At 42.5% G+C, this 12588-nt stretch overlaps 1 protein-coding gene across 1 annotated transcript in view; it reads left to right on the forward strand.

The window, feature by feature from the left end:
- Nucleotides 1-12408: 12408 nt before the first annotated feature.
- PSPC1 (paraspeckle component 1) overlaps nucleotides 12409-12588 on the forward strand; it is a 37753-nt gene continuing 37573 nt past the window's right edge. The window contains exon 1 of the mRNA XM_010186234.1: nucleotides 12409-12588. This exon is cut by the window's right edge and continues 307 nt beyond it. Within this exon, the coding sequence (XP_010184536.1) occupies nucleotides 12524-12588 (65 nt within the window). The 5' untranslated portion in view covers nucleotides 12409-12523.

Raw genomic sequence — 12588 nt, forward strand, 5'->3', positions numbered from 1 at the left:
TACGTCATGCTTGACTAACCTGATCTCCTTTTATGACAATGTGAACTGCTTAGTACATGAGAGAAAGACCACGGATATAGTGTACCTGGACTTTAGTAAAACCTTTGACACCGTTTCCCGCAGCATTCTGCTGGAGAAACTGGCTGCCCATGGCCTGGACAGGCGTACTCTTTCCTGGGTGAAAAACTGGCTGGATGGCCACGCCAGAAGAGTGGTGGTGAAATCCAGTTAGTGGCCAGTCACAAGTGGTGTTCCTCAGGGCTCAGTTTTGGGGCCAGTTCTGCTTAGCAACTTTATTAACGACCTGGACAAGGGGATTGAGTGCTACCTCAGTACTTCTGCAGATGACACTCAGTTGGGTGGGAGTGTTGATCTGCCTGAGGGTAGGAAGGCTCTGCAGGGGGATCTGGATAGGCTGAATCAATGGGCTGAGGCCAATTGTATGAGGTGCCAGGTCCTGCACTTGCTCATAACAACCCCATGCAGCGCTACACGCTTGGGGATGAGTGGCTGGAAAGCTGCCAGGCAGAAAGGGACCTGAGGGTGTTGGTGGACAGCCAACTGAACATGAGCGTGCCCAGGTGGCCAAGAAGGCCAATGGCATCCTGGCTTGTATCAGCAATAGCGTGGCCAGCAGGACCAAGGAAGTGTTCCTTCCCCTGTACTCGGCACTGGTGAGGCTGTATCTCAAATATTGTGTTCAGTTTTGAGCCCCTCACTACAAGAAGGTCATTGAGGTGCTGGAGTGTGTCCAGAGAAGGGCCACAAAGCTGGTGAAGGGTCTGGAGCACAAGAATTATGGGGAGCAGCTGAGGGAACTGGGGTTGTTCAGTTTGGAGAAGAGGAGACTGAGGGGAGACCTTATCGCTCTCTACAACTACCTGAAAGGAGGGTGTCGTGAGGTGGGGTTGGTCTCTTCTCCCAAGTAACAAGCAGTAGGACAAGAGGAAATGGCCTTAAGTTGGGCCAGGGGAGGTTTAGACTGGATGTTAGGAAAAAATTCTTCACTGAAAGGGTTATCAAGTGTTGGACCAGGCTGCCCAGAGAAGTGGTGGAGTCACCCTCCCTGAAGGCATTTAAAAGACTGGCAGATGAGGTGCTTAGAGGCATGGTTTAATAGTGCACAGGTTGTGGTTGAACTCAATGGTCTTAAAGGTCTTTCGCAACCAAGTTATTCTATGATTCTAAGTTATTGGTAGCCAAATTAAGCAACTTTCTCTCACCAGACCTGTTTTCCATACACAGACTCAGAGATAGCAGTATCCCTTCACTCCTAAACCCCAGCCAGTCTATTCACGTTCCCCACTATCTGAGTTAGCTTCTTCATTTTAGGGCTTCACTGAAGGGCCTTAGGGCTTCCTTCACTGACGTCTTAGGAAGTGTGCGCGTATGTCTGAGGAGGCTCTTCTCACTGCGTTCTGCATCCCATCACACTCAGCACAGTGTGTCAGGATCGGGCTAGTTTCAAAATGTATCTCCAATGATCAGGTCAAAGTGAGTATCTACCAAATAAGTTCATCTGCAAAAAGCTGAATTTGTGACTTTTTGTGACCATATAGTTCCAGTTTGGTTTGACTGTGTCGAAAGGCATTGGACACAGGATATTGGACACTGCAGGACCCTGGAATGTCACTGGGCTCCAGAGGTGCTTCTGGATCATGACATTTTTTTCAAACTTCACACTACTTCCCATACACTACATTTGTCCCCAGCTAGGCTCAGGCACTGTGCACATACTGCGGGGCGTTGGCTTTGCACATGAGGTGCTTTGTACATTGTATACGGCAATGTAGGTACCATCAAGGATGTCTCTTTGTGAGGTATCAAGTGATGACATGAGCAGATTTGCAGAGTTGTAGTAGGGGTATCTGGCTTTACTTTTTTTTCATCTTTCCAGTCTTGTTCCTACAAGAAGTACATTCAGTCCTTTGCCTGATTAAAAAAAATGACCACAGTGTCCCAATTTTTCTCAGAATTGGAACACCTAATGAACGTTACTTGCTTTGGGGATTTGTCCTGCTCACATTTCTGCCATTGGATAACTGGGATTCTGTGTGTGATGATACACTATTAATATTGGGAATTTATACTTGAAGAGCTCATTTCATTTGAGGATTCAGAGTGCTTAAATGTTAATTCATATTACATTACATTAGCCTTGTGAAGCAAATAAACATTTCCCCCAGTGCAGAAACTGATGTACTAAGAAGATCAAGACTTTGCAGACTGTATGTCCCATAGACACCTACATAAAAATAGCATTATTGTTGAAGGTAGTAAGTACTTATTGATTCCACAGATCTTAGCTTCCAGCTTTTGTCACCTGCTTTTGAAGATGCCGACCGAATTAAATTGCCCCAGGTCACAGGGTAATGTGTTAAATCTGTCCACAGAAAGTATCTGCCTTTGGTTGGTCAGACGTTCAGACAGAAACTCTACTTTAGCTCCCTTTACAGTCTTTAATACTAGGAAAAAACATACCAGGAAAAAAAAAGACACAAATTAAACAAAACCATATATGAAGTCTTATCTAGAAGCTGGCAAAATGCGCTGTTATGTCTTAACTTTCTATATGAGGCAGTACAATTCCTAACATTTCTTCATTGCTGGGCAACGAAGCAATCCTGCTAGGCTACAGATTTAAGCAGTGACTTGCAGTAAGTGCAGTCATAGGGTGTAAGTAGCACCATGAGGACCTGTGGGAGCAGCTTATTCTGCCCTGTAACTAATCAGTCTGCTGGTGTGGAGAAGCATTCAGGGCAGCAATTCCCTGGCAGGAGGCTAAATGGGATCCCAGCAGATGTAGAAGCTCCTACAGGAGAGCTGACTTCAAGTGCAAGAGGTTTTCTCTGAGACCAGGCTATCACTGCAAGGCTGCCTGACCCACAGGCATGGAGAACGCTTTATTGTATTTGTTTATTGAATGAGCTAAATTGACCTTTCATTTATTTATTTTGAGATTAAATCTTGCTTGAGAGATTAACTGGGGAGCCTGTGGCCTTCCTTCTTCTGGTCTGGAAAGAAATTAATGGACTATACGGTATTATTACGTGGACTATAACTTCAGGGGAAAACAAGTGGTTCTACATTTAATGTTTTCACTAGGTTAAAGGTTTCTGCTTAATTTTACTGTCATGATTCAGTGTGTTAAATTTCTCAACTGCCTGCCTGGTAGCTGAGCTACCTTCTTGCCAAGATAACTTTACCTTAATCACAAGAAGAGCTGGGAGCAAGAAATATGTGCCCATGTCTCATTTGTTCCAGTTCAGCCTACTATTTTAGCTCAAGCCCACTTTGATGAGCACTGTACCAGAAAGCTGCTGAGGCTTAGAAGGGAGATGGCTGACACAAGGGTAGAAAAATGTAAAATTGCAGCAGGATCTGCTAGGATTCCTCCTCAGATTCCTCAGGTGCTGTTTCTACAGGGACAGACTCTTTGTCATGTGCTCACAGATGGATAGCTCCAAATTCTGGATATCCAAGGAGAGAGTACTTCAGGAAGTGTTTCTTCCCTCCCTTCAGGGATGGAGATGAAGCCTCAATAGATGCTGTTTGAGACTAGGATGCAATTTGATACCACATTTATCTGCTATCAGCGCTTGATTGAGCAGCCCTGCACTTGCTCCTCTTTTCCCTCTCCTTTTATTCTTTTAGCTGGATTAGTTTCTCCATCCCATTCCCATTTTAGCCTGGAGAAGAGGAGACTGAGGGAGGATCTCGTTAATGCTTATAAATACCTAAAGGGCAGTTGTGCCCAGTGACAGGACAAGGGGCAGTGGTCACAAACTGGAACAGAGGAGGTTCAACTTACACATATGGAAAAACTTCTTTCCTGTGAGGTACCAGGGCACTGGCCCAGGCTGCCCAGAGAGGCTGTGGAGTCTCCTTCTCTGGAGACATTCAAAACCCGCCTGGACGTGTTCCTGTGTGATCTTCTCTGGGTGATCCTGCTCTGGCAGGGCTTGGACTGGATGATCTGCAGACGCCACTTCCAACTCTGACCGTGCTGTGATTCTGTCATCCTGTGATCCCTGTATAAGCAGCTGAGTAATGTGTTAAAAACCTGCAGTGAGAAATAAGATGGGGACAGTAAAAAATGTCAGGGGACTGAATGGAGCTGAGGCTCTGCAGAGCAGTGTAAATGGTGCTGCCGTGCATAGCCACACTCTTGATTCTCGGAGCTTAACAAAAATAATAAAAATATAGGAAATGTCTAAAATCTGATCTATGTGCAGTATAATTTTAGACATACGCCTGAATTAATAAATATTGAAAAGCAGCTATAGCAAGTTGAAAACAGCTTGCTAATGCCACATTACACAACATGAAATGAAACTTAATTTTCTGACATCAATTTTAATTTAGCAACTTTGAGATTATACATCTTGCATTATTTTTGTTGATTTTTTTTTTCCGTAAAGCTGTGCATCTGCTACCTACATCTATTTCCCAGACAGGTTAGCACTTTTCTCTTAAACATTTGGCATCAACTACCTGTCAAAGATAGTACAATGTGCTACACCACAGACAAACCACATCCTACCTTGAAAGTAATAAAGTAAAAAATAAATATTAAAAGATTATGTTAAAACGATCCTTCCATTCCTCTAATTCGTTCAGTAATTCAGAATTTTGATGAGGTTAAATTTTTAAGTTATTGAATTTTCAGGATGGTAAGATATTTTGACCTGTAGAAAATGCCCAAAGATTGTAAATACTATTTCTCGTCTAGCTGTAAGAGTGATTGACAGATATGAGTGAAATCATATGAATATGATTATGATATCATATCAGTGAAGAGGTTTAGGTAAAAGTATTAGATAAAGTACTGAAAATTGAGTTCACACATTCCTAACTTAGTTTAAACTCCTTCCCTTGCCAAACACAAACCCCAATCCTGGACCTGGAAGGCAAAAAGAAAAACCACAGAGAAATGCCTTATACTTTTCCAGATCATAGTCGCTGTCTATTGCAAGGATTCTTAAATTGTTCAGAATGCAGAACATTTTCAGCTGCCATTGCATTGTGGAAGAGTGAGTCAATTCACAGAGAAATATTCTTATGCCCCAATTTGAAAGGAAAATAAAATGAAGACATTGCTGTACAAAGATGAAACATGTAAGAAAATTTACAGAAGACATAAGGCTTAATCAGAGAAGATACAAATATTCAAATGCAATAAATGTTTTTTTCCTACATATTGTGAGAGAGATGGTTTGGAGTAAAATGCAACCAACCATTGGCCATCTACCACATCCTACTGGACGTGGAGTAATTGTCCCTCGAGTGAAAGGAAGCCTTTAAAAGCCTCACGGTTCTCTCTGTAGTCTTGCTGGCTCTTCAGAATTTGAAATTATCCCCTTAGAAGCCTTTCATGGAGCAGGTAAATTCTTTCATCTCTTCCACAATGGCTGAATGTTGAGAAGTTATTTTATAAGTATCTGTACATTTCACTACAGGTTTTGTGAGATAAAACCAGTATTTTACCACAGTTGTTTTAGTAAGATGCTTAGCAGAGAATATGTGATTTGTATAACACTACTTTTCCATTTATATTTCAAAGTGAAGATACCTCTTTTAGAGGCAAGGTTAAATATGTGCTCTTGTGAATTTTGTCATACTAATAGGTTTGCATGAAAAAACATAGGGCTGCCAATACTTTATAGTCCACTTTACTTCTAATGGTTGCGTGTTTAGGCAACCAAGCTCTTAACAAGTGTTATTTATGTAACCCTGTAGGAGACAATGATATGTGCAAGAAATATTAAAAGCCACGTGTAATTACTTATACAGAGCTGTTTTTCAAGGATTCTCCATCTAAATTCTCTTACAAGATGCAAGATGTCAGTATTGTAATCTAGACCATTCTGGATATTGGAGCTTTTGAGGATTGTGTGAATGGGATCTCCCGTCACTGAACTCAGAGGTGCAAGATGTATCAGGGAGACATAAACCGAATAAATTTAGTTTGGGGTTACATCTGAACTAGAGTTCTTTACCTTCTACACAGGTAAAGAACACGTCAACTGTTTTAGATCACATGAATAATGATTATAAAATACAGTATTGTTGCTGGATAATTTTCCTACAAAACCCCCATTATATATTTATATATATAATAACAAGGGTTGTTTCTTCCCCTGGTGACACCGCCCTGGCTTCCAGGTGACAGCAAGGCATGCTTTGTCCTGTCCTTGCTCTGGCAGGATGCAGTCCCTCCCAAGCCATCCAGGCTTCAGCCTCCACTGCTCATTCTAAACCCAGAATGAATCTGTAATGGTTGCAACTGAAACAAGTAAACCCTGCTGTCCTTTTGCCTTCTCCCTGCTGTTGGCCAATAACATACTGCTCATGTTTGTGTTGGATCAGGTGCTGGTCAGCCCCCTCTAAGCTGATTCAATTCAGGCTCCCAGCAGAAAATTGATTTAGTAGAGCAAGTGTCCAGTTTTCTGTTGGTTAGTGAATTAACTGATCATGGAAGGGTCTGCTAAGCATGCAAGGCAGACAAGGAAGGGATCACTCTATGGGTGAGAGGAAGATAAGGAAGAGAGAAGCAGTAGAGGAAGAAAGGGTTTACTCCTCCATTTTGGTGACAATGAACTATTGAATCAGCTCAATTGCTTGTGGAAATGTATCTTAAGCATACTGTGAGAACTGGTTCTAGATCACCAGATGTGCAGACTATGAATCCATCACTTTAGTGAGGAAAACCATTCATAGGGAGCTCATTCAAACTCCAGCTTCTTTCTTGACTGCGAGCGCAGTGGAATCTCTTGCTCAAAATCATTAGGGCAATAGAGAAGCACTGAAAATAATTTCCCACTACCCCCAAAAAAGTCTCCACAGAGAGAAACTGAGATAGCCAGTGCTTGGGACCCCATTATCTCCGTATCAATGGTCTAACAGCCAGGTGTGTCTCTTGCTTATCTAGCATTTGAGAATTAGATGGTAACAGCATCTTCAGCCTGTCCCATGCTTCCAGCTATGCTAAGTTTCACATATTTACCATGATACTCTCATAAGTTGGTCTTTTTGACCAACAGCAGTTTATCACATCTTCTCAGTGCAATGCCACAGCCTTCTCCTACTCTGTGAACCCATGCTCTAGATGTGCCACATCAACACTTCCCTACTACCTGTACATAAATTCACCTCCGAGCAGAGGAGAAGTGCTAGGTCTACATGAGGATTTGTGCTGCTTAACAGGGTTCATCCTGAACAGTTGGAAGCCAACTCATCTTCATGATGTGCACTCCCCTTCAACCCAGTGCTCTTCCTTTACTTGTGTGATCCCAACAACAAACTGTTCCTGCATCATAAATGGTGTCACAAGTACTGAGGAAGAAAATACCTGATGAGTGTGGGGTTTAGTATTTTTAAGTACTTAGTGCTGAATTTTGAGTGATTGCACTGGGTAGATTGTTTCTGTGACCTTAGTGTGTGGTTATTTGAGTGGTAGCTGCTGTGTAGAGGCCATAAACACATAACTGGTGGTGGATCCTTTTCATGGTGTGCAAAGAATAGGATGAAGAGTAGCAGGCAGTTCTGTGATTTGGTAGTGCAGTTTTCATCAGCTCATATCAGGGTTGAAGACACTGGTTACGGTTTTTCTGTGTGCCATTCGTAGACATAGGACTTCAGAGGCAGAGAGAGGCTTCCTGGGGCCAGAGAAAGACAAACACCCAGTGGGAAGTGCAAAGGGGAAAGCCTCTGGGGCCTGTGGGCTATTTTGGTTGGGCTAATTGCCCAGCTTGGTGGTCAACTGCAACTGCCCTAGTCTGTATTAAACTGCTTGATGAAAATGGACTGAATAAAACATGTTTGTGGCACTGCTTTCTTTAAGGGCCAGCAGCTCTGCCCTTCTGGGCCTCTCCCAGTCACTTTGACTGTCCCACACAAACTGCTCCTTCTTCCTAACCTGATCCCAGGGACTGTCCATCAGGAAGCCTTACTGCCTGACAGCACACTGAATTACTGTTTAGAGATAAATTAAGGGCTGAATATATTTGGGAAATGCTTCCTTAAGGCTTTAACCTCCAGCTTGCCTTAGTAGTTAACTGTCACTCCTCTGCGGAATAAGCAAAGACAGTATGCTGAAAAATACTCAAAATCAAGTACATTGAATGCATGGGTGTATTAGCGGGGAAAGTAGCTTTGAAAAAGGCGAGAATCTTTATCAAACTTAAATCTCCATCTGACAAGTACATTTTCACAGACAAATATATTTTAATATATTTTCACTCCTTGCTTCCTTGAGATCAGTGTTGTTAGAAAGAATACTGACTTCTCATACTCATAATTCTGATACACTGGTTTTCGTTTAGGTAAAGAATCAATTAATATGGCATCCATATAGGTAATTACTAGCCATATTAGGTTAGGTTTTACAGATCATTTTATAAACGTAACTGATATACGTTTCTCTCCATGTGAAACCAATGAATGTATCTTGTTGAATTATGCTAATGTTGTGCAGAACAGAGAAAGGAGGCCTGCCCACCAGGTTTAAAAATAGAAAATCCAAGTCATCCTGCTCAGCTGGGACGAGAGGGATAATTTTATTGTAGGTCTTCCGTCTTTATTTTAACTCGATTTATCCTTTTCGAGTCCTAGTGATAATTCCAGTACTTGTCACCAGATGGCAGTGCAATGACGCTATCGCTATTAATGCCCGAGCGGTAGCACAATGAGGTCATCCCCAAATAATTACAAAGTATCCATCACTCCTACAGACTGCATTGACTTGTTCTTTCTACACACACTTATGTTTATATCACAAGGATTACTGGCACAGCTGTGGCAGAAAGGGTTTTTAATATTCTTAGCCAATGTAACTTGGTAAGAAAAGCTCAGTAGTGGAGATCAAAACCTACCCTAAGATTAATTTGTCCAGATGTTGTCATGAGTAATGCTGCAGGCAAACGCTGTCCTTAATGGCAAGAGATGTCACTGCCTTTTCAGGGCAGACTTTCACGCGTTCCCTTGTTCCTCTCCTCCTCCCAAATGGAGCATCCCCCTCCATGCCCTAAGTTACCTCTCAGTTCTAGTGCTCCCTGATGTATTTTGTCATGATCTACTACTGTAGCTTGGGTTACAAGTGCTGATCCTAACTGTGACTCATTACAGATTCTAGGAAGTAAAAAGAAATAAACCTGGGAGTCCAGAGCCGTGTTGAGAAGTAAGTAACAATTAAGTAAGTTACAATTGCCTCTGTTGGGAAGCCAGCTTTAGCACTAATAAAGCTGTCACCACTGGAGTGCTCTTACCCCAGCAATCACTTTGAAGTTGTTCAAGGGTAAGCACAAATAGTTTGGGATTTTTAATTGCAGATAAAGATGTGTCACGTTTACAAGTTCGGAGCATAAAAAGCTCCCATGGCTTTCTTTTAGAGGTCTGATGCCTCCTTGATTTTCAGCAGGATCCTGATACTTTGTAGGACAGTGATGCTGAGATACAGAAAATTAAAAGCTAGAACAGTTGCTTCTGACTGTCTTACATGGCACATGGCTGGATGGTGTGTGTTTTAGAAATACACCCAAATCTCTTGATAGCATTAACAGTTTAGCACACACCAAACAGAACCTTTCTCTGTAGCAGAAAAAATGAAAAATATCAGTGATTTTCACAATTCTGCTCCTGTTTTCTACTACTAAAATGTTCTTGTCCTTGGGGAACTAGTGACTGTACTACAGACAGTAGTGCATATGTAGACTATTGTATTTATACTAATAAATTTAAGTACACAACCATTTGAAAGCTCATAATCCAAGGCTATACATTAGTCAGAAAAGGGAGTCTGGTAGTACATGTAAAGGCAGTATGTTACTAACACAAGAAGTTCTGACCTTTTCAAAGTCTTAAAATAAATTCCAAGCCAAACCAAATTTTGTTAGTACATAATTAGGCTTGTCTGTTTGTGGCCTTTTGAATGCCAAGTTGAATAAACTCAGACTTCAAAAAAAAAAACCAACCCTGAAGTATTACAGAGTGAAAGCAAATTACTGTATGATCATAACGATTATTGCCCCACTCTTCTGAAACTACTTTAATGTAGCTAAATATAATAATACCAAACTTACAGAGAGTGGCTGGAACAGTCTAGCAGAACTCCTCCCATGATATGAGCTGCAATTAGTAATTCATAAAAATTTAAGTGGATGCTCATAGCAGAAGGAAAGCATTGGAACATGACCCTCAAGGGATCAATTTTGTCTCCTTTTAAAATATGTTTTTATTAACTGGTGCCAGTGGCAAGGTGTAGCAATCATTGAGCCACAAAGACTACGAGCAGTTAGGTAGGAGCTGAATTGTCTAGGGTTGTCCTGATGAATGAGTAAAATGTGAAATGAGATATTGTAAATGATGGTGAGGAAGTGACTGAGCATAGCAGATACCAGGTTCTTTTCATGCATCACCCTAAAATGTGCACGTGCAAATAGCTTCTGCTCAACAAAATTTAAAAACAATGCAAGTATATGCATTATGGTTATATCATGAGTCTGGCTAACAAAGGTAAGCTATGGAAGTATGAGCATATTAAATATATATATGTTTCTGGTTTTTGCAGATATATTTCTGGAAGTTGGAATTTTGTTAATCTGTTTTACTAGACTATAATTTACTACTGAGGCGTTGCTACTGCTAAGGAAATGTAAGAATAGCATGGAATTTGTAAACACTCTTTGTTCTTCCTATTGACTTTTTTATTGTACACAGGAAATCATGGTTGTGTATTTAAACAGCTTTTATTACTAACCTGTTTTGAGAAGTTGTGTGTGAAAACCATGGCAATTTTGTTACACAGCATTGGCAATAACTTAACAAGCCGACCGCTACACATCTTCCTTTTCCTATCTACTGAGCTTTCACTCTCTACAATGTATAGTCACGTAATTTCTAACATATATTTAGCTCCTTTTACATGCTTAGCAGTTTTTAAAAGCTCTTGGTTTGCTCTAAGTTGTTTTTTTTTTGCCTTAACACTTGTTATTGAATCCTAAATATACTGCAAACCATAGCTCTTTGAACAGTCAAAGTGATCAAGCTTTAGAAATCCCACACTGCTACTCTAGTAACTCCCTCCTGTTCCCACACTGTCTCACTTGCTGCATTTGCTGTGAGTAGATACCCTTCTTATTTTCTGATTTTCAGAGATTTACATCTGGGTTTAGTTTGATGCCCTACACCAATGAGTCTGCTTCAGAAACAGGTGGTCTGATGAAGTAATTCATGCTGCCTGGGAACTCATGTTTTCTCCAGATACTGGTACAAGCTAAGAGATAGCAGGAAGGTGAATGACATCTTTCTTATGCCTCAAATGGAAACACAAGTCAGAAGATCTTAAAATACTTACGATGGACAGGGAGATCCCCAAGCAATGGATTCCTGTCTGTTGTAGAATTAATTTTTTCTTGAATGTCATGCTTGACATTGCCTTTTAAAAAAACAGAACGTATGCCACGCGCTAGCTGAAGTAACCAATAACCACACGAGATTCTCTGGACTTTTTCAGTGCTATTGATGAAACAAATAATATGATTATTTTCTCTTGAAGTCTTGCTCTGTTGTTCAGGATTTCCCCTGCATGATGCAAAGCTACATGGGCACCTGAAGCACTCAGGCTACTATGGGAATAAGACTGGTTATTATCAGGCCCCAGGCAGAATGATCAGTTCTTTGTCTGAGAAGCCAGAAACTGAGCCTCTAGCAGGTGAGGAAAGGTAGTTCTGTGTTGCTGAGATAGACACATAGTCCTAGCTACAAGAAGGTGCACCCAAGGAAGGAAATGTTTGACTTCACAACCATTTAGGAGACAGTCATCACCTTTATAAAGAAAGCTGTTGCCCTGTAAGATATTGTTCTGCCAACAGCAGATGTAACAAGGCCTCTCTGCACTCACATTTCTCTCCAACACCTAACTCGGCAAATGCTCTCTCTGCAGCTCCTCCTTGCCGTCTCCTATGCCATTCCACAGTTCTCGGCCGTGCCTTCCTCGGGCTATTCCCGCCTCGCCCTCTCTCATCTTATTCCTGCCTCCCTCTCCAGCAGCGACCCACAGGGGCACACTGCCTGCCTGCCTTCCCTCAGGGAGACCCCAGCAAGAGGCTCTTCTGCCTGGGGACGGACTGCGGCGGAGCTTCCGAGATAACTGCTCCGATCCAACATGATTGCGTCTGGGACTGCTCCCAAACTGCCTGCTCCCTTTCAGTGGCGGAACAGAAAAAGGGACAACAGAGCCCAACACCAGACAAGACGCCACCAGCGCCCGCGCCACCCTCCTGCCGCCACCCCCCCGCCCCAACCCCGCCGCGCAGGACGGCGCATGCGCGAAGCCCTCCCCGCGCCCACAACGAGAAGGGGCAGTGGCGCGGGCGACGGTGGGCGGGGCTCTCCGTAGGGACTTTACAACTCGCTGAGGTAGACGGCGGCGCCATTTTGAACTGGCTCCGGTTAGAGGTGGACGTTGCTCAAACGGCCTTCGCGTCCCCTGAGAAAACCGGCGAGGAAGGAGCGAGGTCTAAAGATGGCAGCGAATAGGAACTTGAAGCAAGTGCGGATCGAGAATAGCTCTCCGGCGGCGCCCCTGGG

Source organism: Mesitornis unicolor, unplaced genomic scaffold (genome assembly GCF_000695765.1).
Source record: "Mesitornis unicolor isolate BGI_N332 unplaced genomic scaffold, ASM69576v1 scaffold396, whole genome shotgun sequence".
In the NCBI taxonomy this organism is placed as follows: domain Eukaryota; kingdom Metazoa; phylum Chordata; class Aves; order Mesitornithiformes; family Mesitornithidae; genus Mesitornis; species Mesitornis unicolor.